The following is a 23,203-nucleotide window of genomic DNA, read 5'->3' as shown; positions in this document are numbered from 1 at the left end:
GCACGATTTGGCCACCTCGTCCTCATCATAATCTTCATCCCCTACGGATGGTACCTGTACACCAAACTCAACAACATCCCATATACTTTTGTGGAGTGAGGTTAGGTGATATCTCATCATATCACTCCACCTAGAATAATCTTCACCGTCAAATGTCGGTGGGTTGCCTAGTGGGACGGAAAGTAATGGAGTATGCTTAGGAATGCAAGGATAGTGTAGGGGGGTCTTACTATACTTCTTGCGCTCTTAGCGCTTAGAAGTGACGGATGCGGCGTCGGATCCGGATGTAGAGGGCGAGGAAGAATCAGTCTCGTAGTAGACCACTTTCTTCATTTTCTTCTTCTTCTTGTCACTCTTGTGCGATCGAATGCGTGAAGGGGATCCATCCTTCTTTTTGTTGGCGGACTCCCTTGATGGAGCCTTCCCGTGGCTTGTAGCAGACTTCTCACCGCCGATCACCATCTTCTTGGTGTGATCTCCCGACATCACTTCGAGCGGTTAAGCTCTAATGAAGCACCGGGCTCCGATACTAATTGAAAGTCGCCTAGAGGGGGGTGAATAGGGCGAATCTGAAATTTATAAACTTAAGCACAACTACAAGCTGGGTTAGCGTTAGAATTATGAACGAGTCTAAGAGATAGGGTGAAAAACAAATCGCAAGCAAATAAAAAGTGAGACACAAGGATTTGTTTTACTGAGGTTCGGTTCTTGCAAACCTACTCCCCGTTGAGGTGGTCACGAAGACCGGGTCTCTTTCAACCCTTTCCCTCTCTCAAACGGTCACTTAGACCGAGTGAGCTTCTCTTCTCAATCAAACGGGACACAAAGTCCCCGTAAGGACCACGACACAATTGGTGTCTCTTGCCTCGGTTACAATTGAGTTGATCACAAGAAAGAATGAGAAAAAGAAGCAATCCAAACGCAAGAGCTCAAATGAACACAAGTCACTCTCTCACTACTCACTATTTGATTTGGAATGATCTATGGACTTGGGAGAGGATTTGATCTCTTTGGTGTGTCTTGTATTGAATGCTATAGCTCTTGTAAGGTGTGGGAAGTTGGAAAACTTGGATGCAATGAATGGTGGGTGGTTGGGGGTATTTATAGCCCCAACCACCAAACTAGTCGTTTGGTGAAGGCTGTTGTCGCATGGCACATCGGACAGTCCGGTGCGCCACCGGACACTGTCCGGTGCGCCTGCCACGTCACCTGGTCGTTGGATTCCGACCGTTGGAGCTTCTGTCTTCTGGGCCACCGGACAGTCCGGTGGTGCACCGGACAGGCACTGTTTAGTGTCCGGTGCGCCATCAGGCTCTGCTATGACTCTGGCGCGCACTGTAGCGCATTTAATGCCTTCTGCAGACGACCGTTGGCGCGAAGTAGCCGTTGCTCCGCTGGCACACCGGACAGTCCGGTGCGCCACCGGACACTGTCCGGTGCTACACCGGACAGTCCGGTGAATTATAGCGGAGTGGCTCACAGAATTCCCGAAGGTGAACAGTTCGGAGTTGGAGTCCCTAGTGCACCGGACACTGTCCGGTGGCACACCGGACAGTCCGATGCGCTAGACCAGGGCACACTTCGGCTGACTTTAGCTCTCAATATTTTAATCCTTTCTCGGTCTTTTTATTGGTTTGATGTGAACCTTTGGCACCTGTAGAACTCATAATCTAGAGCAAACTAGTTAGTCCAATTATTTGTGTTGGGCAATTCAACCACCAAAATCAATTTAGGAAAAGGTGTAAGCCTATTTCCCTTTCACTAATCCCAGCAAGGAATTGTCGAAGAGACTACTAGATAACTAACTAACTGATCGATGCCGCTACACTGAAAGTAGGTAAGATACTTTTTATTTTATCAGAAAACAAGAGTATATGATAATAGAATATATGGAGAAACAATTCTTGATAATAGAATAATTGTACGATTATTTGAAAATAGGCTTGGACATACATCTTCGCAACAAAACCACCGAGGCGACAGAAACATGATCCTGGTCGAAGGTAGAAGCCACCGAGGTGTACTTCAAGCTCGTGTCCCCAATCCACACTAGGTCGTCCGTGTCGTTGCAAATAGTCGTCTGTGTCCCCGGTCCACACATGGCGCACGCGAGCCATGAGCAGCGCCAGAAGCAGCAAGGCCCTCGTGGTGGCAGGCCGCCATCACAGATCGAACATCAAGCGGCGCCCTATGCCGATCTATGGTGGATTCACGGCCGAAGTCGACGGCAGAGGTGAAATTTGTGGGGAGGAGAAGGTGTAAGCAGTAGCACACAGGTGGGGAAGGGAGTGGTCGAGCGGGGAGTGTCAGCAGCAGCACGAGGTTGGTGATGATGTCCCGCGAAAAGAGGTGAACTTACCACATGTCGAGCGGAGGAAGCAGCACGAGGAAGATGAACTATAGCCGGGGTGGATGGGTGGCGGCTACAGAGAATACGCGAGACGAGGAAACAGATCGGGATAACCGCCCGACCTTCGGACATCGGACGTGATTCCACGCGGAAATTGGACTGACACCGGGTCAATATCACCACGAATCGGCCTTCCAAACAGGTTGGAACCGTGCCCGGGGGAGATTCTCGTGTGGGACGTCGGCACAGGGAAAACAACAAATTCCTGGCGAGGAATCGGTCTGCCAAACCAGCCCTAAAAATAGGGGTAAAACCAGAGTTCTATATAGGGATAGCAACGAGTTCATTTTACCCACACGCACGCGGGATACAGGTGCATGTTTGATTCTCGACTCAATGGGTTGGGTTTTTTCTCGCGGGAATGAAAATATTGTATCTTTGCCCACGAACCCGCAATGAATATATGTATGTACTTATATATTTTTATCTTTATTATATTAAAGCATCAGTTTTGATGGTTGTCCTACGCCAATAATTTTTAGAAAACCCCTTCCATATTCTCCAAACCAACCCGCGCTCCCACACGACTCGCGCTTGCGGCTTGCGGCACGTTTTTAACTCGCACGAGCATGTCGCTTTCATCCCAGAACCCTAACAGAACCCGTATCCCCCGCCATCACCGCTCTACATGCACTCGGGACGGTGGTCGGCAGCATCGGCCGCCGCTCTGCCCGCATCGCATACCACGACCTCTTCGTGCTCTTCCCTATTCGCATCCTTGGCAATCCGCGAGTTCGCCATGCCCCTTCGCCAGTCAATCCCATGTGTGTGCCCTGACAAGGCGCGCTAGATGGCGGTCGGTCTGGCGAAACGACACGCTGGTCTACGACCTGTCCATCCTCGTCAGCGGCGCCTCCCTCATTGTTGTCCTTCTCAATCACGTCATTTCTTGAATCGTCGTCGCCGCCCACGCCTCCAGGTTTGCCGGGGGCCGCGAACACCCAGAATTTTGCTTTGAGTACGATCTCGCCGAGTCCACTGTGACCTAGTTGTACAATGTTACATATATGTAGTAAAAAATAATTAGTTATCTTCAGGATATAAGAAGTTACCCCTAATGTTCTTAAAACTCATGTTGGTAATATGCGACACCACACAAAAATATCGATCTTCTATGTAGGATTGACTAATTCCATGACGGCTTACATATTATTAGCAATATTATGTATTTTGTGAATATAGTGCATATTTGGAATTTGTACAGCTGTGTCAGCAAGACAGCAATAAAAATAAAAACTCAGACTAAGACAAGATTACGCATGCACCATGCTAGTTCATGTATCATTGTTGACGTGAAACATCTATAACATCCAAATAGGCCCTTGGGTTTGAAGTGTGAGGTTGTTACTGTCAGTTTTGCAAGATATTGTTTACTACTATGACTTGCCCCCAACAGTGCAGAGCAATTTAACAGATAACAACTTGTATCACTTGAAAAAAACCAAGCAACCACACTTCATCTGCATTTTAACATTCCACTTATTTTTCAAAGCAAAGGCAAGTAAATATTACACACTTCAAACAAACAATGATTAATTTAGTGATGATGCATAAACAAGCTTGTGTATCAGTGTTTGATGTACAAACCGCACCAACAAGCAGTGCCCACCAGAAGCCAGTTGCCATGCATCCTGAACTGCATGGCTGTAGGGTGCAGGCATATAGACTCTAGTGCTTAGCGACAAACAAATAAGAGCGCATCGGCGCAGACAACAACTCAGCCATTTAGGAGTCATGAAGTTTCTTCTTTTCATACTTTTCTTCTTCAAATGCTTCAGATGATAGATGAACTAGAGATTAGTGAACTGTTCTACTTTAGAACTGGCTAGCGTAATGATCGATGTTATACTTTCACTTATTCAAATGTTTGTCTGAACAACCGTAGCTTATTCTAGAGAGTGCTAATTGGAAATGGTGGCTTATGGTTCTAGAAGGCCTCTGGTCACTAAAGCTGATCAGCAAAGTCTTAACTGGAAAAATTGTAGGTCAGTGCGGTGCTTGACAATTTGCTTGTATTGGTCATGTAATGCTGCTGGAGAAAAGCAGTTTTTATGATTTAAGTTCTCTCCTACCAATTAACCAGATGGTTTAAATGCTCCAGGTTAATGAAAGAAAATAGTGCATATATGTAACTTTGCAGCTCTTTCTTGTTTACTACTACAAGTTGCCATATGCATGATGAAATTGGAACTGACAGTATTTGGGCTCTTCGACAATTATGAAAGATGCTTGGTACAACAAAGTTACAACTATTGTTTCTAACAAGATCAACACACACCGAGTACAAGAACATTGATCCATAAAACAAATAAAAATAAGAAAATGTCGATTCTTACCGGTGCATCAAAATTTTGGTCCCTTGTTCCTGTACCAATACCAATACCACGTGTGTTGCGACGTCAAATAAGAATAAATATTATAATTTATCTTAGCAAAAAGGCCTAGAAAGGTATGAGTTGAAAAGGACTATGATACCCTTTTTTATAGCTCGCTGATCGCTCGTCCTCCTTTATCAGGCAGAATGGTACTATGTGAGAGCGTTGTTCTGCGTGTGACTTTCTCTCATGTCTTTGGGTACTTTGTGGCATATCTGTGGGGTAACAACCCACTTTTAGGGGTTCAAGTTGTTTTCACGGCTTATCAATGGGGTAACGAACTATTCAGAGAGAAATAAACATACATGTTTCACGTGTGACACAGGACAATCATCAAACTTATGCTTTATAATATTAGAGAATAGATATGGATAGACTTTATTTAATAAAATATAAAAAATGTGTGTTTTATTATTAGTTAGGTAAGTGTGAATTTGGACTGGAACCAACAATTATAAAGACGGGAGGGGAGCAACTCAGAAAGGAGGGCACAGGTTAATTAGCTTTGTAACATCTTTGTCGTGCGGCTTCTCCAGTTTACTACTTCGCATTTCAGCTTCGCCACTTTGGTATTATAGGAGGCGCCAATGCCAGATTGGGACTGTTATACTCACGTTCTCGGTAACCTTAAGTTCTCGTGCGTCTAACGGTCAATGTGTGTACCTATGTACTAATCTACCCTTGGCCGTAAAACTCATAGTGCTGGCATGTGTACTTGAAAGGGAATTAGGCTTACACCTAGTTCCTAAATAATTTTGGTGGTTGAATTGCCCAACACAAATAATTGGACTAACTAGTTTGCCCAAGTGTGTAGATTATACAGGTGTAAAAGGTTCACCCTCAGCCAATGAAAAGACCAAGTTTTGGATTCAATAAAGGAGCAAAGGGGCAACCGAAGGCACCCCTGGTCTGGCGCACCGGACTGTCCGGTGTGCCACCGGACAGTGAACAGTTCCTGTCCGGTGCACCAGGGGACTCAGACTCAAACTCGCTACCTTCGGGAATTTCCAGGGCGACTCGGCTATAATTCACCGGACTGTCCGGTGTACACCGGACAGTGTCCGGTGCGCCAAGGGAGGTCGGCCTCAGGAACTCGCCAGCTTCGGGAAACGCCAACGGCTAGTCCACTGTAATTCACCGGACTGTCCGGTGTGCACCGGACTGTCCGGTGCGCCTCCGGAGCAACGGTCATCTCCGCGCCAACGGCTCTCTGCCGCGCATTTAATGCGCCCTCTGCGCACGCAGAAGTCAGAATCGCCCATGCTGGCACACCGGACAGCAAACAGTACCTGTCCGGTGTGCACCGAACACCCAAGCGGGCCCACAAGTCAGAAGCTCCAACGGTCAGAATCCAACGGCAGTGATGACGTGGCAGGGGCACCGGACTATCCGGTGTGCACCGGACTGTCCGGTGCGCCATCGAGCAGACGCCTCCAGCCAACGGTCAAGTTTGGTGGTTGGGGCTATAAATACCCCAACCACCCCACCATTCATTGCATCCAAGTTTTCCACTTCCCAACTATTACAAGAGCTCTAGCATTCAATTCTAGACACACCAAAGAGATCAAATCCTCTCCAATTCCACACAAAGCCCTAGCGACTAGTGAGAGTGATTTGCCGTGTTCATTTGAGCTCTTGCGCTTGGATTGCTTCTTTTCTTTCTCACTCTTTCTTGTGATCAAACACTCACTTGTAATTGAGGCAAGAGGCACCAATTGTGTGGTGGCCCTTGCGGGAAGTTTGATTCCCAAGTGATTTGAGAAGAGAAGCTCACTCGGTCCGAGGGACCGTTTGAGAGAGGGAAGGGTTGAAAGAGACCCGGCCTTTGTGGCCTCCTCAACGGGGAGTAGGTTTGAAAGAACCGAACCTCGGTAAAACAAATCCGCGTGTCACACACTTCATTATTCGCTTGCGATTTGTTTTGCGCCCTCTCTCGCGGACTCGTTTATATTTCTAACGCTAACCCGGCTTGTAGTTGTGTTTATATTTGTAAATTTCAGTTTCGCCCTATTCACCCCCCCTCTAGGCGACTTTCAATTGGTATCAGAGCCCGGTGCTTCATTAGAGCCTAACCGCTCGAAGTGATGTCGGGAGATCACGCCAAGAAGGAGATGGAGACCGGCGAAAAGTCCACTACAAGCCACGGGAGCACTTCATCGGAAGAGTCCCGCACCAAAAGGAGGGAGAAGAAGAAGAGCTCCTCCAACAAAGGGAAGGAGAAGAAATCTTCTTCTCACCACAAAGAGAAGAAGGAAAAATCTTCTTCCCACAAGCCGCATCGGAAAGGCGACAAGCACAAGAGGATGAGGAAGGTGGTCTACTACGAGACCGACACTTCATCAACATCGACCTCCGACTCCGATGCGCCCTCCGTCACTTCTAAGCGCCAAGAGCGCAAGAAGTATAGTAAGATCCCCCTACGCTACCCTCGCATTTCCAAACATACACCTTTACTTTCCGTCCCATTAGGCAAACCACCAACTTTTGATGGTGAAGATTACGCTAGGTGGAGCGATTTAATGCGATTTCATCTAATCTCGCTCCACAAAAGCATATGGGATGTTGTTGAGTTTGGTGCGCAGGTACCATCCGTAGGGGATGAGAACTATGATGAGGATGAGGTGGCCCAAATCGAGCACTTCAACTCTCAAGCAACAACAATACTCCTAGCATCTTTGAGTAGAGAGGAGTATAACAAAGTTCAAGGGTTGAAGAACGCAAAGGAGATTTGGGATTTACTCAAGACCGCGCATGAAGGTGATGAGCTCACCAAGATCACCAAGCGGGAAACGATTGAGGGGGAGCTCGGTCGGTTCCGGCTTCGCAAAGGGGAGGAGCCACAACACATGTACAATCGGCTCAAGACCTTGGTGAACCAAGTGCGCAACCTCGGGAGCGTAAAGTGGGATGACCACGAGGTGGTTAAGGTTATTCTAAGATCACTCATTTTCCTTAACCCTACTCAAGTTCAATTAATCCGTGGTAATCCTAGATATACCAAAATGACCCCCGAGGAAGTTATCGGGAATTTTGTAAGTTTTGAGTGCATGATCGAAGGCTCGAGGAAGATCAACGAGCTTGATGATGCCACCACATCCGAAGCTCAACCCGTTGCATTCAAGGCAACGGAGGAGAAGAAGGAGGAGTCTACACCAAGTCGACAACCCATAGACGCCTCCAAGCTCGACAATGAGGAAATGGCGCTCGTCATCAAGAGCTTCCGCCAAATCCTCAAGCAAAGGAGGGGGAAGGATTACAAGTCCCGCTCCAAGAAGGTTTGCTACAAGTGTGGTAAGCCCGGTCATTTTATTGCTAAATGTCCTATATCTAGTGACAGTGACCGAGGTGACGACAAGAAGGGGAGGCGAAAGGAGAAAAAGAAGTACTACAAGAAGAAGGGCGGCGATGCCCATGTTTGTCGGGAGTGGGATTCCGACGATAGCTCAAGCGACTCCTCCGACGACGAGGACGCCGCCAACATCGCCGTCACCAAGGGACTCCTCTTCCCCAACGTCGGCCACAAGTGCCTCATGGCAAAGGATGGCAAAAAGAAGAAGGTTAAATCTAACTCCTCCACTAAATATGAGTCTTCTAGTGATGATAATGCTAGTGATGAGGAAGATAATTTGCGTTCCCTTTTTGCCAACCTTAACATAGCTCAAAAGGAAAAATTGAATGAATTGGTTAGTGCTATTCATGAAAAGGATGACCTTTTGGACTCCCAAGAGGATTGTCTAATTAAAGAAAACAAGAAACATGTTAAGGTTAAAAAGGCTTATGCTCTAGAAGTAGAAAAATGTGAAAAATTATCTAGTGAGCTAAGCACTTGTCGTGAGATGATTGACAACCTTAGGAATGAAAATGCTAGTTTAAATGCTAAGGTTGATTCTCATGTTTGCAATGTTTCAATTCCCAATCCTAGAGATAATGATGATGATTTGCTTGCTAGGATTGAAGAATTAAACATTTCTATTGCTAGCCTTAGATTAGAGAATGAAAATTTGATTGCTAAGGCTAAAGATTTTGATGTTTGCAAAGTTACAATTGCCAATCTTAAAGATAAAAATGATATACTTCGTGCTAAGATTGTTGAACTTAATTCTTGCAAACCATCTACATCTACCATTGAGCATATCACTATTTGTACTAGATGTAGAAATGTTGATATTGATGCTATTCATGATCATATGGCTTTAATTAAACAACAAAATGATCATATAGCAAAATTAGATGCTAAAATTGCCGAGCACAACTTAGAAAATGAGAAATTTAAATTTGCTCGTAGCATGCTTTATAATGGGAGACGCCCTGGCATCAAGGATGGCATTGGCTTCCAAAGGGGAGACAATGTCAAAATTAGTGCCCCTCCTAAGAACTTGTCTAACTTTGTTAAGGGCAAGGCTCCCATGCCTCAGGATAACGAGGGCTACATTTTGTACCCTGCCGGTTATCCCGAGAGCAAAATTAGGAAAATTCATTCTAGGAAGTCTCACTCTGGCCCTAATCATGCTTTTATGTATAAGGGTGAGACATCTAGCTCTAGGCAACCAACCCGTGCCAAGTTGCCTAGAAAGAAAACTCCTATTGCATCAAATGATCATGCTATTTCATTTAAAACTTTTGATGCTTCTTATGTGCTCACAAGCAAATCCGGCAAGGTAGTTGCCAAATTTGTTGGGGGCAAACACAAGGGATCAAAGACTTGTATTTGGGTACCCAAAGTTCTTGTGTCTAATGCCAAAGGACCCAAAACCGTTTGGGTACCTAAAGTCAAGAACTAAAATTGTTTTGTAGGTTTATGCATCCGGGGCTCAAGTTGGATACTTGACAGCGGGTGCACAAACCACATGACCGGGGAGAAAAGGATGTTCTCCTCATATGAGAAAAACCAAGATCCCCAACGAGCTATCACATTCGGGGATGGAAATCAAGGTTTGGTCAAAGGACTTGGTAAAATTGCTATATCTCCTGACCATTTTATTTCCAATGTTTTTCTTGTTGATTCTTTAGATTACAACTTGTTTTCTGTTTCCCAATTATGTCAAATGGGCTACAACTGTCTTTTTACTGATACAGGTGTCACTGTCTTTAGAAGAAGTGATGATTCAATAGCATTCAAGGGTGTGTTAGAGGGTCCGCTATACTTAGTAGATTTTGATAAAGCTGAACTTGACACATGCTTAATTGCTAAGACTAACATGGGTTGGCTCTGGCACCGCCGACTAGCCCATGTTGGGATGAAGAATCTTCATAAGCTTCTAAAGGGAGAGCACATTTTAGGATTAACAAATGTTCATTTTGAGAAAGACAGGATTTGTAGCGCATGCCAGGCGGGGAAGCAAGTTGGAGTCCATCATCCACACAAGAACATCATGACGACCGACAGGCCGCTTGAGCTACTCCACATGGATCTTTTCGGCCCGATTGCTTACATAAGCATCGGCGGGAGTAAGTATTGTCTTGTAATAGTGGATGATTATTCTCGCTTCACTTGGGTATTCTTTTTACAGGAAAAATCTCAAACCCAAGAGACCTTAAAGGGATTCTTGAGACGGGCTCAAAATGAGTTCGGCTTAAGGATCAAGAAAATAAGAAGCGACAACGGGACGGAGTTCAAGAACTCACAAATTGAAGGCTTCCTTGAGGAGGAGGGCATCAAGCATGAGTTCTCTTCTCCCTACACGCCACAACAAAATGGTGTAGTGGAGAGGAAGAATCGAACTCTTTTGGACATGGCAAGAACCATGCTTGATGAGTACAAGACACCGGACCGGTTTTGGGCCGAAGCGGTCAACACCGCCTGCTACGCCATCAACCGGTTATATCTTCACTGAATCCTCAAGAAGACATCCTATGAACTGCTAACCAGTAAAAAGCCCAACATTTCATACTTTAGAGTTTTTGGTAGCAAATGCTTTATTCTTGTTAAAAGAGGTAGAAAATCTAAATTTGCTCCTAAAACTGTAGAAGGCTTTTTACTTGGTTATGACTCAAACACAAGGGCATATAGGGTCTTTAACAAGTCCACTGGACTAGTTGAAGTCTCATGTGACGTTGTGTTTGATGAAACTAACGGCTCTCAAGTAGAGCAAGTTGATCTTGATGAAATAGGTAATGAAGAGGCTCCATGCATCGCGCTAAGGAACATGTCCATTGGGGATGTGTGTCCTAGGGAATCCGAAGAGCCTCCAAGTGCACAAGATCAACCGTCCTCCTCCATGCAAGCATCTCCACCAACTCAAAATGAGGATGAAGCTCAAGTTGATGAAGGGCAAAATCAAGAAGATGAGCCACCTCAAGATGATGGCAATGATCAAGGGGGAGATGCAAATGATCAAGAAAAGGAGGATGAGGAAGAACCAAGACCGCCACACCCAAGAGTCCACCAAGCAATCCAACGAGATCACCCCGTCGACACTATCCTCGGCGACATTCATAAGGGGGTAACTACTAGATCTCGGGTTGCTCATTTTTGTGAACATTACTCTTTTGTTTCCTCTATTGAGCCACACAGGGTAGAGGAAGCTCTCCAAGATTCGGATTGGGTGGTGGCGATGCAAGAAGAGCTCAACAATTTCACGAGGAACGAGGTATGGCATTTAGTTCCACGTCCTAACCAAAATGTTGTAGGAACCAAATGGGTCTTCCGCAACAAGCAAGATGAGCATGGTGTGGTGACAAGAAACAAAGCTCGACTCGTGGCCAAAGGATATTCACAAGTCGAAGGTCTGGATTTCGGTGAAACCTATGCACCCGTAGCTAGGCTTGAGTCAATTCGCATATTATTGGCCTATGCTACTTACCATGGCTTTAAGCTCTATCAAATGGACGTGAAAAGTGCCTTCCTCAACGGACCAATCAAGGAAGAGGTCTATGTTGAGCAACCTCCCGGCTTTGAAGACAGTGAGTACCCTAACCATGTCTATAGGCTCTCTAAGGCGCTTTATGGGCTCAAGCAAGCCCCAAGAGCATGGTATGAATGCCTAAGAGATTTCCTTATTTCTAATGGCTTCAAAGTCGGCAAGGCCGATCCTACACTCTTTACTAAAACTCTTGAAAATGACTTGTTTGTATGCCAAATTTATGTTGATGATATTATATTTGGGTCTACTAACGAGTCTACATGTGAAGAGTTTAGTAGGATCATGACACAGAAATTCGAGATGTCGATGATGGGGGAGTTGAAGTATTTTCTAGGATTCCAAGTCAAGCAACTCCAAGAGGGCACCTTCATTTGCCAAACGAAGTACACTCAAGACATTCTAACCAAGTTTGGAATGAAGGATGCCAAGCCCATCAAGACTCCCATGGGAACCAATGGGCATCTCGACCTCGACACGGGAGGTAAGTCCGTGGATCAAAAGGTATACCGGTCGATGATTGGTTCATTGCTTTATTTATGTGCATCTCGACCGGACATTATGCTTTCCGTTTGCATGTGTGCAAGATTCCAATCCGACCCTAAGGAATCCCACCTTACGGCCGTAAAGCGAATCTTGAGATATTTAGCTTATACTCCTAAGTTTGGGCTTTGGTACCCTCGGGGATCCACTTTTGATTTGATTGGTTATTCGGATGCCGATTGGGCAGGGTGTAAGATTAATAGGAAGAGCACATCGGGGACTTGCCAGTTCTTGGGAAGATCCTTGGTGTCTTGGGCTTCAAAGAAGCAAAATTCGGTCGCTCTTTCCACCGCCGAAGCCGAATACATTGCCGCAGGCCATTGTTGCGCGCAATTGCTTTGGATGAGGCAAACCCTGCGGGACTACGGTTACAAATTAACCAAAGTTCCTTTACTATGTGATAATGAGAGTGCAATCAAAATGGCCGACAACCCCGTCGAGCATAGCCGCACTAAGCACATAGCCATTCGGTATCATTTTCTTAGGGATCACCAACAAAAGGGAGATATCGAGATTTCTTACATTAACACTAAAGATCAATTAGCCGATATCTTTACCAAGCCTCTTGATGAACAATCTTTTACCAGGCTCAGGCATGAGCTCAATATTCTTGATTCTAGAAATTTCTTTTGCTAGCTTGCACACATAGCTCATTTGAATACCTTTGATTATATCTCTTTTATATACTATGACTAATGCGTTTTCAAGTCTATTTCAAACCAAGTCATAGGTATATTGAAAGGGAATTGGAGTCTTCGGCAAAGACAAAGGCTTCCACTCCGTAACTCATACTTCGCCATCACTCCAAGCATCTCTCTATTCCTTGGGGAGAAATGAGAATTCAAAGCAAAAGGACTTCGTCTTTGGTATAATCTTAACTCATTTACTTATGACCAAAGGGGACAATAGTACCAAAGGGCTCTAATGATTCCGTTTTTTTGCGATTCATGCCAAAAAGGGGGAGAAATGTGCCCAAAGCAAAAGGACCGCACCACCACCGATTTCAAAACTTAGTGTTGAATATTTATCAATTGGTTTTCCTATTGTGTTCAAAAAGGATATTTCAAAACTTGATATCTTAAAACCCTCTTGAACACTAAGAGGAGAGGGAGTGTTTTGTTTAGTCAAAGGAAAAGCATTTGAAACAGGGGGAGAAAATTTTAAATCTTGAAAATGCTTTGCAAATTCTTATTCATTTACCTTTAACTATTTGCAAAAGATCTTTGAAATAGATTTACAAAAAGAATTTGCAAAAACAAAACATGTGGTGCAAACGTGGTCCAAAATGTTATATAAGAAAGAAAACAATCCATGCATATCTTGTAAGTAGTTAGATTGGCTCAATTCCAAGCAACCTTTACACTTACATTATGCAAACTAGTTCAATTATGCACATCTCTGTTTGCTTTGGTTTGTGTTGGCATCAATCACCAAAAAGGGGGAGATTGAAAGGGAATTAGGCTTACACCTAGTTCCTAAATAATTTTGGTGGTTGAATTGCCCAACACAAATAATTGGACTAACTAGTTTGCCCAAGTGTGTAGATTATACAGGTGTAAAAGGTTCACCCTCAGCCAATGAAAAGACCAAGTTTTGGATTCAATAAAGGAGCAAAGGGGCAACCGAAGGCACCCCTGGTCTGGCGCACCGGACTGTCCGGTGTGCCACCGGACAGTGAACAGTTCCTGTCCGGTGCACCAGGGGACTCAGACTCAAACTCGCTACCTTCGGGAATTTCCAGGGCGACTCGGCTATAATTCACCGGACTGTCCGGTGTACACCGGACAGTGTCCGGTGCGCCAAGGGAGGTCGGCCTCAGGAACTCGCCAGCTTCGGGAAACGCCAACGGCTAGTCCACTGTAATTCACCGGACTGTCCGGTGTGCACCGGACTGTCCGGTGCGCCTCCGGAGCAACGGTCATCTCCGCGCCAACGGCTCTCTGCCGCGCATTTAATGCGCCCTCTGCGCGCGCAGAAGTCAGAATCGCCCATGCTGGCACACCGGACAGCAAACAGTACCTGTCCGGTGTGCACCGGACACCCAGGCGGGCCCACAAGTCAGAAGCTCCAACGGTCAGAATCCAACGGCAGTGATGACGTGGCAGGGGCACCGGACTGTCCGGTGTGCACCGGACTGTCCGGTGCGCCATCGAGCAGACGCCTCCAGCCAACGGTCAAGTTTGGTGGTTGGGGCTATAAATACCCCAACCACCCCACCATTCATTGCATCCAAGTTTTCCACTTCCCAACTATTACAAGAGCTCTAGCATTCAATTCTAGACACACCAAAGAGATCAAATCCTCTCCAATTCCACACAAAGCCCTAGCGACTAGTGAGAGTGATTTGCCGTGTTCATTTGAGCTCTTGCGCTTGGATTGCTTCTTTTCTTTCTCACTCTTTCTTGTGATCAAACACTCACTTGTAATTGAGGCAAGAGGCACCAATTGTGTGGTGGCCCTTGCGGGAAGTTTGATTCCCAAGTGATTTGAGAAGAGAAGCTCACTCGGTCCGAGGGACCGTTTGAGAGAGGGAAGGGTTGAAAGAGACCCGGCCTTTGTGGCCTCCTCAACGGGGAGTAGGTTTGAAAGAACCGAACCTCGGTAAAACAAATCCGCGTGTCACACACTTCATTATTCGCTTGCGATTTGTTTTGCGCCCTCTCTCGCGGACTCGTTTATATTTCTAACGCTAACCCGGCTTGTAGTTGTGTTTATATTTGTAAATTTCAGTTTCGCCCTATTCACCCCCCCTCTAGGCGACTTTCAGTACTAATCTACGTATGTACCCTAGGTTTACACAAGTTCATGACAAACAAAATGATAACACATTCTCCATACTACTACTTCCTGATTCCGAATCTCTTCGTAATTGACCTCATCCAGTGCCCATTCCCGACCACCCATATCTTCATCTTCAGAACCTTGGTTATAGAAATACTCAGACAATGGTGGAGAGGGACCACTGGACCAGCTTGGAGATCTTCTAAACACTATGCTCATGCATGCGCCACATTGTGAAGTTCACCGATACCTCTTTGGTCGTATCTGGCGAATCCATAATCTCGTCTCCGGCCAATTCCTTCCCAGTTACCTGCATCTTTGCAATGGCGTGGGCGAGGTCACTACGGACCGTTTCAAGTCGGGATAACTGTGAAACCACAAACAATACCAAACATAACCAATTAGGTAAGGCAAAGATATGACCGTGTTGGTTGAACATAGTACTGCACTAATTTACAAACCATAAACCTAAATTAGGTGAATGGGAAACATTACCGACACTGAAGGAGGTGTCGAGCACTGCTTGGAGATAGATTGGGGCTGCTGCTGGGTGTAGCACTACTTGAAGACGAGAGGTGTGGTGGAGGATTGGGGTTGCTGCTGAATATAGCACGTCGACGAGCGTCGTCGACCAACTGATGTGGCCGTGCAGGTGACGTCCTTACCGCTGCCGTCGGTACATGCTGACAGCTTGGCGACGATTGACATGGACAGTCGACTGAAGGTGGCGGCCACACTTGGCCTCAATGTCGACCTCAACATCAACATTCACCATAAAATGTTTCTTCCCTCTCGAAGTGGCCATCGGAGGAACGAAAGAAGAACATTGACGGTGCCGTAGTAAATGGAAAGAATTGAGTTAGGGTTGCCAGACTCTGAGGTGTGACCAAAGGAGGGATAAAACATACTTTTATTATGGCTCTACAAAAGTTACAGAGGGTGTGAGTATAATAGTTTCGAGGGCATGTTTGGTTCCCTATCTAAATTGTCATATTTTGGCTAACTTTTCTGTCTAAATTTAGTTTCTTCAGTTTGGATGACTAAACTTAGGTAAAACGTGACACAATTAGTCACCAAACGGGCCTCTGATCTGGCGTTGGCGTCTCCTTCATAATAGTGGCGAAGATCAGTTGCGGAGAGAAGCCAGCCAATTAACTTGGAGGGCGCACAACCGTGTATCATGGAAACTAGTGGAGATATACATAAGAGGATTGTACAGAGTCCCGATTCCGTCAATACTCTTTTTCCTTCCTGTCCAAGGCCCATCACCGAGAGGGGAGAAGCGATGAAGGCGGCGCCGATCGCCAAGTCGAGGCGGGAGCCGCCTTCCATCCCTCCCAACTACGTCAGCCTCCAGCAGCTCCTTGAGCTTCGCCTCAAAGAGAAGGAGGAGGAGGAGGAGAAGCGGCAGCGGGAGGAGGAGGCCGCCGCAGCCATGGCCGCCGCGGTTAAGCGGGAGGCGGCGCTAAGGGCGGAGGAGGAGGCCATGGCCGCCGCGGTTAAGCGGGAGGCGGCGCTGAAGGCAGAGACTAAGGGACGATCGGTCTCGCGCGAGGCCTTCTGTGGGGCCAAGGATAGGCAGCATGGGGGGCAGGGCCACCGGTGGGTGGCCGTGGTGCATCGAGCGCCGCCGACGTGCGGGGAAGTTGCGGCAGGGAAGAGGGAATGGATGGTAGGAGGTAGCCGTGGCAAGAAGGGGCTGGACGATGTCGCGGACAGTGCACCCCATCCCCGTGGCGGACGCAAGTACCCGCGGAAGGGGAAGAGGAAGGGGAATAAGAAGGGCGAGCCAGGTAATCTGGCCGAGGCAGCTCCTCCAACATCGAACGGCGGCAAGGTGGACATCAAGAGCGAACTCAAGGCGATGGGGAAGGCCTCGGTTGCGCCACTCGATCCGGCCAAGGCGGCCGTGGCATCATCCCCGGGCCACCTGACCTGCAAGGGGAGGAAGGGGAAAGGCGCGGGTAACCGGAGCGCAGAGACGAGCCGGGGCGATGGTCCGGTGAAGGTGAAGACGGCCGGTCCGTCGCTGCCGCGAGGCGTCAAGTCGGGCAACGCGGGGAAACCGAAACCTGCAGCGCCCAGGCTCGCAGACGCCGGGACAGGCAGCGATTCTCCTGATGGGAAGGCTCCGGCCCCGTCCCCGGCCCCGGCCCCGGCTCTGAACCCTTCCACCTCGCCCGCCGATGGCAGGAGCAAATCGAAGAGCGGTGGCATGCTCCGCAAGACCATGGAGGCGAAGCCAGAGGGCCTAGTCGAAGGGCAGCGCCGGCAACCGGTGGTGGAGGTCCAGGCCGTGACCGGGCCGAATCCACGGATTGCGAGGAGGTCGGCTCAACCCTGGCGCCCCCGCGGCATTAGGGCTGCACAGCCGCACGGGCTTGTGTGGGTGCCCAAGGCAGCGGTGGCTGGACCATCCTCCAGCGGCGAGGACAAATAATCGGATTGCCACTCCACTCGGGTAGTAACTTGACTATGCTTTTGCTTTAGCGAACTCACGCTTGACTTGTGCATGGATGATGTGGGAAAATAATCGAAGCCTGTGAAGGCATCTGTGTTCTGTTTCGAATCTGAAGCAAAAACGGTGACTGAATTGTTGCAGAATTCTCCCCTGGTTGATCCTACTCTCCCAGTAATTGCAAAAGTTTATCATCCAAAATGTTTTACAAGGTAAATCAAAACATCAAGCTCCCTCCCAACTGCTTGATATATGAAAATAACATATGGTTCTGTTGCCTTCAACTGATGTTCAGCTTCTACGCTCGAGCAGCTACATAGAACTTGGGTCCGTCGTCTTCCTCCCGGCGTCCTAGAGCGAGGGGAAGTACCTGCTCAAGCCATAAGGAAGACGGTAGAACTCCTCGCTCCTGCCATCATACTTGTAGGACTTGAACTTCTCCCACCAGAACCAGCCCCTGTCCTTCTTCACACTAGCCTCCCAGTACAGGTGGGTGCAGTCCAGAAGGTAGGCCAGTATGGCGGCCACCGTCGCCGGCGATGAGAAGATGACATTGACCATCACGTTGAACTGCAACGGCAAGTAGGAGGAAGAGAGGTGAGGATGTGAGAGCTTAATGGAATTTATTTCGTCTACTGCATCTAGCTCGCGTACCGCTACTGAATGGGTGTGAACTGGTCCGAAGCCGAAGAACATCTCGTAGACCCGGAAGTACTGTGGGATGGACAGCCCCAGGAACAACGAGATGCTGAGTATGAACTTTGTCCTCAAGGAGTTGAGGTTGCAGTACTGGAGTAAGCTGAAGCCTGCACCAGCTGTTTCAGGCAGAGAAGCAAGTTCAGATCAACAAAAGATGGTATGGAATGGAAACACCAGAATCCATATCTCTGATGATTGATGGGTAAAAACTACCGTGAATGCTGACAGTAAGGCTGACCTGAATAAGCGAAGAGGACGCAGTACAGTGCAGCGAAAATAGGCAATGGAATGGATGCAAGAACCGCCCCAAATTTGGCTGTTGAGTTGCAGTTCGTACCAGTCAGGTGCAATTACTAACCATGGAATGCTGAATCATTATCTAAAAAACACACATGAAATGCTAGATACTCCTGATATATATATATATATATATATATATATATATATATATATATATATATATATATATATATATATATATATATATATATATATATATATATATATAGTAAAGAAAAATGAGGAAGCCTACCAAACAAGGAGAAGAAAATCATGAACAAGGCTGAGATCTTAATGACTCGCCGGCTTCCAACTCGCGTCACTGCCAGTAGACCTGCATTCTCACTTTGAAAGCAACAAAGAGAGCAGGTTACTTCGAAGCTTTCTTTCGCTTTGAAATGGCTTGCTAACTGATGAGGTTATCAACTGAGTTAAAAGTAGAGTGCATTACACTGAAGCCGCTGTTCCTGTCAGTGTACCGCACATCCCGTCCAGTATGATAGATATACCCTGATGATATTTTGGAAGTTGCTTTCTAGTTAGGCCTGGTTTAGATCTTTGGAATTAAAATACATTCTAGTTATCATAGTTTGTGCACAGAGTAGAAATGTATTTATATATTATTGTTGGTCATACTTGTGAGCTGTATTTCTAATGTACGGGAGCAAGCTGAAGAGTATGACATAAGTTGCAGATTAGAAATGTAGCACGGTAATATTTGAGGTTTCATCCTACAGATTTAAGACCCGAACAGCCCCTAGCGAAAATCATTGTATTGTAAAGGGGCAGTTAGAAGAACTGAACGTTTTGATTATTTGGTTACCTCCCAGCCAATTCCACGTGAGAAGACGGAGGGTGGGCAGAACGTCGCGCCTGAGTATCTTGACACTGCGATTAAGGTGCCGGTAGACTGCATTGGAAGTTCATCGTCATCAGAATCAGCATAGGGGCACTTGCTATTAATCGGTCTCAGAACAAGCAATTGTATTGTTGAAGATGCTAATGCTTGCTATCCCCATTGTATGTATCTTCGTGAGGAGGATCATATTTGGAGTGTTGCCATTGTTTACTGAATTGCTTCAGAGTATTTAGTGTCCTTGTCAATGTTCACTCGACTCGAGTCTTTACAAGCAGAGCACAGTGCGTGCGTACGCGTACCTCAATAAGCGACGCAAAAGAAGCCGCCAGCATGGCGAAGCAATCCTGGAAGCAGAAAATGGGGTATCCCCACTGGAACGGATAAGGAAACCTCACCCTGTTGGGAGCAGCAGAGCACGCAATCCATCGTCAGCTCTCAGACCACAGTAACCCAAAGCAGAAAATCAGGCAGAACAATCAGCATACCAAGGTGAGCCCTGGATGATCCCGGAGCGGTCGGCGCGGCAGCTGAACTGCGTCACAGGGCCCCTCTCGTTGTAGGCGCCGGCCGCCGTCAGGATCTCGGCGTAGATCCAGATGATCACGACGGTCACCAGCACGGCGCACCGGCTGAACACGAAGCTCCCCTTAGCGAACACGTGGGAGGCGTACTGCAAAGGCGGAAGCGGGTGTCAGTTGCTGCTGCATGCAGCCGTACGGTGGAGTCATCTTCTACCGGGAACGGGTTGCTGTTACCTCTGCGAAGATCACCAGGAGGACAAGGGCGGGGAGACCCACTTCGATGCACTTGGTGACCTGAGGTTGCAAGAAACTAGAGTGATTAGCAAGCAAGCTGCGGCGTCCAAAGAAGGCGAGTCTGCTCTGCCGTGGCGCTGTGCCGCGAGCTCACCCCGGGGAACGCGAAGAAGAAGAGTCCCAGGCCCGTGAGCGTGACGAAGGGGACCGCCGCGAGGGGGCTCAGGAACCTGAAATGCACGGGTCGCCACGGCGCAGCGACAGCGACAGCGTTAGTACAGGAGCAGGAACAGAGACGACGTTTGGTTTGATTGACAGCGTGACTACAGAAGCAAAATGACCACCAACCTAATAAAGACTCTCCATATGCCGAAGAAGCCGACGACGGCCTGGAAGACGCCGGCGATGATGAGCGCGCCCTGGAGCGACCTCATCGTGAACACGAATCTCTGGACAGACGACACCAGCCAACGGTGGATCAGCTGCGGCGACCGAAGAGAGAAGAAGAGAGGAAGCACCGAAGCGATCCTCGGAGACGTGAGCGTGCAGTTGCGCTACGCACCTCGAGAGGGTCGATGAGGAGCGCGTATCGCGGGCTCAGGATGATGGCCACGGCCGGGTAGATGTAGGTGTAGGAGCCGCTCATCACGGCGGGGAGCCGCGTGCCGAAGTGGACCTGCAGCAGCGTGTTGATCCCGGAGAGGAACAGGATGGTCTGGATCACGATCGCCTTCTCGGCCTGCATGTGTCCGTGCGCTCATCTATCAGTGCCCGTCCGTCCAGGTCCAGGCAAACGACGAAATAAAGGGGAATGAAAGAAGAAGGAAGGTCAGTCTCACATGGCCGCCGCCCATGAGCGGGACGATGATGGTGGCGATGAGGACGGTGGTGCCGAGCATGACCAGGTAGTGCTGGAAGCCAACGAGCACCGTCGTGACTGCAGCAGAGCACGGAACGACAAGCGGTTCAGCGCCCACGGAGACCATCGACCGGCGTCAGTCATCAGTCAGTGCGTGTAGGCGGGTGGCAATCTAAGCAAACCGAACAGAACCAAATGGTGGCAGGCAGAGCTGTAATAACGTACTCCATGGCGGGGGGCTGGTGATGCAGTAGTCGAGGCCGGCGAACTGCTCCTTGACGGCGTGCACAACCAGGTCCTCGGCCTTCACGGGAGGCATGGCGCCGGCCGGCCGGCCGGGCTAGCTAGCTAGCTCCTCGGCGCACCAGCGCTGTAGGTTTTGTGGAGGAAGACGAAGGAAGAGGGTGATCCGTGGCAGTGCGACGGACGACGGAGGAAGTCGATGGGAGAGGGGGAGGTTTGCGAAGAAGCGGTCGGGGGAAGAATCGCCGGAGTGGCTGCCCTTTATGTAAGCCCGGGCCTCTGCTGGCGCTGTCGCCTGTCGCGTGCGTGCGTGCGTGCGTTTCGGGTGCAGCTGTGCTGTGTGCAGTGCAGCATCAGTAGTATCCTTTCAGGTTTCACCGCACCACGTCCTAATCATCAGGGACCAGTTTGTTTTTTCAGATCACCTGTTCTTCTTTCATCTTTTATCATCTTGTGTACTCCTTTTTTATTTGTCAGGTTTTAGTTCAAAAATAAATTAGCCGATGACAAATATTCAAGAACGGAAGTAGTAATTAACTAAAAAAATAAAATACTTAGCGGACTTAAACTGGCATTTGGCGTACATAGTCCAATCTGCCCGCCTGGCCCACACCTGTTGTCTAACGGGCAATGGATCACCTCTCCGACTCGGAGCATCTCTTAGTGCAAACGAGTCTCATGTTCCGTTAGATTATGATCCAATCATATATTATATTTTAACAATTAAACCCTTTGCTCGTGTAGTTTTATAAACCCCTCAACAAACCATGATTGTAACTATGGTTGGATCATGATCTAACGGATCGGGAGGTTAAGCAATCAACAATGTAATCCCTACAAATTTTATTTATTGTTTGATGTTGTTGTGTTATATAAGAGTTGTAAAAGAGAAATACTAAATGACACATTTTTCTGGGGCAATGCAACACTCGATTTTATGGGTGTCTCGATTCAAGCCCTTGCCATGTGATTAGCTTGGTTAGGGTTTGAGGTCAAGTGACCTTCCTTCTCCAATTCTGAAGGGTCTAGAAGAAAAATCTAGGAAAGAAGTTCATACCGACGATGGTGCAGCATGGTGTGGGCGCAATAGGGGTGAGGAGGCGGCGATGTCCTTGATGGGGGCAATGGAGGAAGACAGTTGGACAGGGAAATGGGGAGTCACAGTGATGCCCTAGCGAAGTTGAGTTAGCACGGTGGTGGTGGGGAACCATAGGAGACGAGGCAGGTGGGCAAGACGGAGGTGTTTCATGGAAATGCCATGAGTGACGAGAGGTAGAAAAGATGAGAGGCAACAAGAACCCTAAGGTATAAGAAAATGATAACGACTATTCAATCTCCATCCTATGAAAAATTTAAATGTTGAACCGTTCAAAACACCCAGTTGTGAGGTAGATAGATCCTCGTAAAAAAACAGTGTCACTAGATCCATAAACAGTGTAGCCAAAACACTAAGCGATTTCAACTTGGGACAAAGGCCTAGAGCTAGAAAGAAACATAGGTTGCATCCATAAATGTCCTATATAATATCCATTCGTGCACTGGTAAGATCTTAGTGAAAAGAAAATAGAGCAGATTTTGCTAAAAGGTAATTAAAAATAACAAAAGGAAAACATCGTCGGTTGAAGGAATCACCACAAGGGTTAGGAGTGGAGAGACCCCTTGCTTTTGTAAATAAAACAAAATAAAAGCAATAGAAACTAGCTAACACTTGTTTCTTTTTGATATTTTAATAAAATTTTATTCACGCTACAACTTTTGTTTCCCTTTCAAATAAAATAAAGCATTGCAGTAACGGAGAAACAGTTTTGGCAGAGAAGAAAACAACAACAACAAAAAAAGAAGCAACCACACCTAACAAGCGTTACCACACGTTACCGCCGTATAATGACATGGATAAACAGTTTTGGCAAAAGAAGAAACAATAGAAAAAAGAAACAATGCGGTCACACCTAACATCAACGGTGGTGACAGTGGGGCACACCACAAAGATTAAAGGCAGTGAGTCAGCAAGTGTTTGATTAGAGATATCAAGTGAGATGTGAATCATGTGATAATCCTATTTTAGCTAGTGTTTGATTTATG

General features: G+C 47.3%; 2 protein-coding genes across 4 annotated transcripts; one reads left to right on the top strand and one right to left on the bottom strand.

Moving 5' to 3' along the window:
• Positions 1–16,205: 16,205 nt before the first annotated feature.
• On the top strand, positions 16,206–17,597 carry LOC100275787 (uncharacterized). 2 transcript variants are annotated; one of them, NM_001351723.1, is made up of 2 exons: positions 16,206–17,430; positions 17,572–17,597. In NM_001351723.1, the coding sequence occupies exon 1, from the start codon at positions 16,255–16,257 to the stop codon at positions 17,407–17,409; it is 1,155 nt and encodes a 384-aa protein (NP_001338652.1). In that variant the 5' UTR covers positions 16,206–16,254; the 3' UTR covers positions 17,410–17,430; positions 17,572–17,597. The 2 variants fall into 2 exon arrangements, with proteins under 2 accessions (NP_001338652.1, NP_001143258.1); NM_001149786.2 differs by lacking the exon at positions 17,572–17,597 and having other exon boundaries at positions 16,206–17,538.
• Positions 17,494–21,368, bottom strand: LOC542332 (permease 1). Of its 2 annotated transcripts, none has more exons than NM_001111914.2 (14): positions 21,104–21,319; positions 20,859–20,956; positions 20,582–20,758; positions 20,368–20,468; positions 20,174–20,249; positions 20,020–20,079; positions 19,750–19,934; positions 19,564–19,660; positions 19,229–19,315; positions 18,857–18,915; positions 18,659–18,750; positions 18,365–18,442; positions 18,082–18,242; positions 17,494–17,997 (listed from the first exon to the last, which is right to left on the bottom strand). In NM_001111914.2, exons 1-14 carry the CDS (start codon positions 21,195–21,197, stop codon positions 17,779–17,781), a joined length of 1,584 nt encoding a protein of 527 aa, NP_001105384.2. In that variant the 5' UTR covers positions 21,198–21,319; the 3' UTR covers positions 17,494–17,778. The 2 variants fall into 2 exon arrangements, with proteins under 2 accessions (NP_001105384.2, XP_008648666.1); XM_008650444.4 differs by having other exon boundaries at positions 17,500–17,997; positions 18,365–18,479; positions 21,104–21,368.
• Between the last annotated feature and the right edge of the window lie 1,835 nt (positions 21,369–23,203).

Source organism: Zea mays, chromosome 1, assembly GCF_902167145.1.
Source record: "Zea mays cultivar B73 chromosome 1, Zm-B73-REFERENCE-NAM-5.0, whole genome shotgun sequence".
In the NCBI taxonomy this organism is placed as follows: Eukaryota; Viridiplantae; Streptophyta; class Magnoliopsida; order Poales; family Poaceae; genus Zea; species Zea mays.
This window is presented reverse-complemented; position numbering and strand designations above follow the sequence as displayed.

Coding starts and splice junctions, on each gene's coding strand:
- LOC100275787 (NM_001351723.1), top strand. CDS start 16,255: ATGAAGGCGGCGCCGATCGCCAAGTCGAGGCGGGAGCCGCCTTCCATC.
- LOC542332 (NM_001111914.2), bottom strand. CDS start 21,197: ATGCCTCCCGTGAAGGCCGAGGACCTGGTTGTGCACGCCGTCAAGGAG. Junction 20,469..20,581: donor TCCTCATCGACCCTCTCGAG/GTGCGTAGCGCA, acceptor TCGTCTGTCCAG/AGATTCGTGTTCACGATGAG. Junction 18,243..18,364: donor CGTCCTCTTCGCTTATTCAG/GTCAGCCTTACT, acceptor TGCCTGAAACAG/CTGGTGCAGGCTTCAGCTTA.